Genomic DNA, 4,278 nt, shown 5'->3' on the forward strand with positions numbered 1-4,278 from the left:
CTTTTCCTTTCTCATTTTGGGTTAGATTTAACAGTGGTTTTCACTACACCTGTGTTCTGGTGGCAAACTGTTGCAAAAAAGCAAATTTCTATGTTGTGAGATTCCTGAACCATAACAGTGGTATAAATTCAGACTCCAAACTCATCTACTGGACTGGATTGGGATATCAGTTTCATGTAGGCATATTTTTTCCCTACCAAGAGTCCTGCAGGGGACAGATTTCCTTATCATCTCCATGGGATAGGAAGTCTATTTATCTTTCTTCTGTTCACCCTTGGAATAATCTTCTCACGGTTTCAACTACCATCAGTATGCTGAAAAGCCCTCAACCTTTCCCTTGCCATACCTGAAATCCAAAACAACTCAAGTACAAATTATAAGTTTCCCACAAATCAACTGTTTCTCTTCCAAGATTCTTAACCTGGCCAACAGCATTATTATTCATTCAGCTTAATCCTCAGACATCAGAATAATCTCCAAATTTTCTTTAATCCTCAACTGGCATCAAATCCATGAATCAGTTCAGCTTATTAAATGTCTCTTGAATTATTTCTTCTTATAGAAGGATGTTGGCTCCTACTGTGTTTCTACACCAAGTTGTCACGCCCAATGACATTCAAATGGAATTCATGTTCCATCATGGTTCCTCATATTGATAATTTCTGCTTTCAAACTTCCCCTTACCTGGCCTACAGAAAATGTTTCAAGGGACCATTTTCTCAGTTCCCTCAAAGATGTTACTNTGAAGCAATGTCCTCCACAACTAGACTGAAGAACAAAAGGACAGCAACTTGTGTGTTCCCCTTCCCCTATTCCCCAATGCTGTTCCCCTACCCCAATTCCCCAATACAATCTTAAAAAAAAAAAAATCCCCAAAGACCAGGGCCTCTCCATAACACCCAAAAGGTCCTTCTATTGCCATATGAAACTGAAGATTTACAGAGAAACTAGTCACTTGTGAATCCAGATTATCGAGAAAATGGAATTTCAGAGCTAGGATGAAATGGGACCCCTTTAAAGACAACCTATAAATTTAAGCAGGTCATTTAAAAATGTACAATTTACTGAATCATTTCAGAATGCTACTCAAGAAATCATCTATACCCAAGATTAGCAAGAATGGACTTACAATGAGGAAACAGGCGCCCAGCATCACAGCTTTCATTTTCACATCAAGGTCTAAAGGGAACTGGATCCCAAAGTTATCGGCATCTGTAAATGCCTCTCTCACCAAACCAGTCCACTGTTTGGAAATCTTGCCAACCACATTTTCTTCATCAAGAGATTTAATCTAAATTGAAAAAAAAAATTATGGTTTTAAGAATTCCAGAAAATAATAAAACTAAAAGTTGGAATAAAATAATGTGCACTACTTAACTATGAACATTATATCACTCCTTACATACATATAAATCCCTGTACCTATTTATAGATACATGAAAAAATGGTTTCTTTGCTACAGAGAATTTATGTGAAAGCAGTTTTGCTGAAACAGTTGACATTTTCTATTATACATTAAGTCCCTTCAATTGATCTAAAACAAATTTAAGCAGGAGAAGATACAAATATGAAATGCTTCTTTGAAGAAATTTCTAGAAGCCATCAGGAAAGTAGTAAACTAAACCTCCATGTGACACATCTGCTTTAAGAGAAGCACAGAGCGTTTACACAGGTTGAGTGTTTCAGTGTGATGGTGTTTCCCACCAACAGTAGGAAAACATGTACTAAGAGCCTGAGCAACAGGACTGGCAGTTTTGAGGGATGGAAAGCATCCAATAAGTAACTAGACACAATTCCAAACGCAGATCAAGGATTGGGGTCAAACTGTGTAGGACACAGCACAGGATTGCTATATTGCAAGGTGCCTGCTCTGGCCTTTCTGGAGGGTCAGAGCAGGAAAGCAACTTGGGTATGTGCCAGCTGAAGGCGGTTAGACAACGGCCCAAGGAGTCTCATGACTTGAATACAGGTCGAGCTGAAGGCAGCTGGCAACGACTCAAGGCATGAGATAGGAAAGGGACAGTGGTGCGTGGACTAAGGGTAGACAGGAGAGGCGAGGCGGGAGTCAGGACGGAACAAGGAAACTCCCTTTGTACTGATTGCTTATCCCCCCACATCCACAGATCACCCACTCTTGACGTTATCCTAAATGCTTTGTTAATCCTCCTCAATAAAAGGAGAAGGAGGCAAATGACCCTCGAAGTCTTTGTCTTTACATCGGGCAAAAGTCCCTCCACCTGCACGCCTCTGTGTGATTCCTTTCATCGTCGGTCTACATTGTGGAAAGTCTCCGGCCATTGGCTTTTGGTCTTATTGTGGTAAAACTGTCCCCACAACCCCACAAAACTGGACAACAGGAAGGTGGAAGAATAATGAAAAAGGAAGGGTGTCTAAAAAAAGAGCTCCAGGGGTGGCTGGGTGGCTCAGGTGGTTAGAGCGCGTGCTCTGAACAAGGTTGCCAGTTCTATTCCCACATGGGCCAGTGAGATGCGCCCTCTGCAACTAGATTGAAGACAATGACTTGAGCTTAGCTGTCACTGAGTTGCCGGTGGGCAGTCAGATGGCTCTGTTGGTTAGAGCACGTGCTCTTAACAACAAAGTTGCTGGTTCAATTCCCGCATGGGCTAGATTGAAAATGGCGACTGGACTTGGAGCTGAGCTACACCCTCCACAACTAGACTGAAGGACAATGACTTGACTTGGAGCTGGTGGGTCCTGGAAAAAACATACTGTTAGCCAATAAAAAACAAACAAACAAAAAGCTCCAAAGTAAAAATGTTCTAACTTTACAATTCTGCCTGAGGAAAGCCCGGGCCATCAGTTTAACAGATCATAGCTGGACAAATGCACCTCCCACGTGGGCATGTGGGAGCTGAATGGAGCCACGGTCACCATGGTGTGTACACGTAGGGCTGTGTCAACCTAGGAAGAGAAGTGTCTTTTTCAACAGTATACAAGGCACCACACCCTTTGAAGCCCTCGCTCAGGTTGGGAGCTGCTAATTAAACATGTGGAAACTAAAAACAGTTTTCTCATTTTATTTGGGTGTGGGTAGTTAAGTTCTTAACAAACCTGAAATCAACTTTTAATATGAAAATTGTGATAGCATGGATTACTGTTCATCAATATTCATTCACTCCCTCTCCCACTGTAGGCCCAGTATACTTCCCAGAACACTGATATTTAGCCTTGGCCATGTGACATTTTTGACCAATGGAATGTTGATGTGATATGAGCAGAGACCTTAAACATGGCTAAGTGGTTTGGCCTAGCTCTTGCTTTCCAGTGATCAGTTACTAGCATGATCCAGGTCATTTTTCTTGCTATCGCTCCAGAATGAACAAACCTGGAGCAGGCCTGTGGCCAACTTACAGACTAGATCAGAGTCATCTAGCTCTGGTATACCCACTGAGACACAGTAGACCTGCTGACCCATCAGCATGAATATAAATGCATGTTGTTTGACGCTACTGAGCTTTTGGGGTTATTTGTTATGCGACACTACTATGGGAAAACAGACTGATACAAATTCTCTCTTTTGATACGTTAGTGTTTTATTTGCTAATAGCTGTCACCTAAGCATTTGTAGCTAGTAATAAAGCCTTACATTTTATTTATTATTTTAGTTATTTTTAATTTTTGAGATTTTACAATGGAATACATAAAAGATAACTTATCAGCCACCATAATCCTACCACTAGACTTAACATTTCGGCTTTTTAATTCCTACAGCAAGATATCTAAAATTTATGTAAGAAGCAGAACATATAACTTTTTATAGAAAGGTTCATAAGTGTGAAAAATGAACTATAGATGAAAAGTCAACTGGACTAGATAATTTTTAACTAAATTCTGGATAATATTTTAAAAACAATGTTTTTTGAGGATAAATTTCAATATAATGAAATGATTTCACCTTCTGGAATAAATAATCTGGTATTATGTTACTATTAAATTTAAATTTTATTTATTTAAAAAAATAATTGATAAAGGTATTCTAAAAAGAATCTATAGGCTCATCTCATTATAAAAAATATACAAAAAATCCAAGTAGAACGTTAGCACATAGAACTTAGGTGAGAATATACTATAGTCAATTGTAAAATACTAGAAAATCATATAATTAAAAACATATGAGGGCCAGCCGAGTGGCACGATGGTTAAGAACTGGCTTGGGACGCCAGAGGGCCCCGGTTCGGATCCCACATATGAGGGACAGTGACACGTCCCTCTACAGCTAAGATGCTGAACAACAGCTCAACCTGGAGCTGGGCTGCC

General features: G+C 39.9%; 1 protein-coding gene across 1 annotated transcript in view; it reads right to left on the reverse strand.

Moving 5' to 3' along the window:
* PLSCR1 (phospholipid scramblase 1) overlaps nt 1-4,278 on the reverse strand; it is a gene marked incomplete at its 5' end in the record, with an annotated part of 31,958 nt that overhangs the window by 7,602 nt on the left and 20,078 nt on the right. Inside the window, one exon of the mRNA XM_019634743.1 lies at nt 1,130-1,291. Within this exon, the coding sequence (XP_019490288.1) occupies nt 1,130-1,291 (162 nt within the window). The remainder of the gene's footprint in view (nt 1-1,129; nt 1,292-4,278) is intronic.

This window comes from Hipposideros armiger, unplaced genomic scaffold (assembly GCF_001890085.2).
Source record: "Hipposideros armiger isolate ML-2016 unplaced genomic scaffold, ASM189008v1 scaffold_1862, whole genome shotgun sequence".
Classification (NCBI taxonomy): Eukaryota; Metazoa; Chordata; class Mammalia; order Chiroptera; family Hipposideridae; genus Hipposideros; species Hipposideros armiger.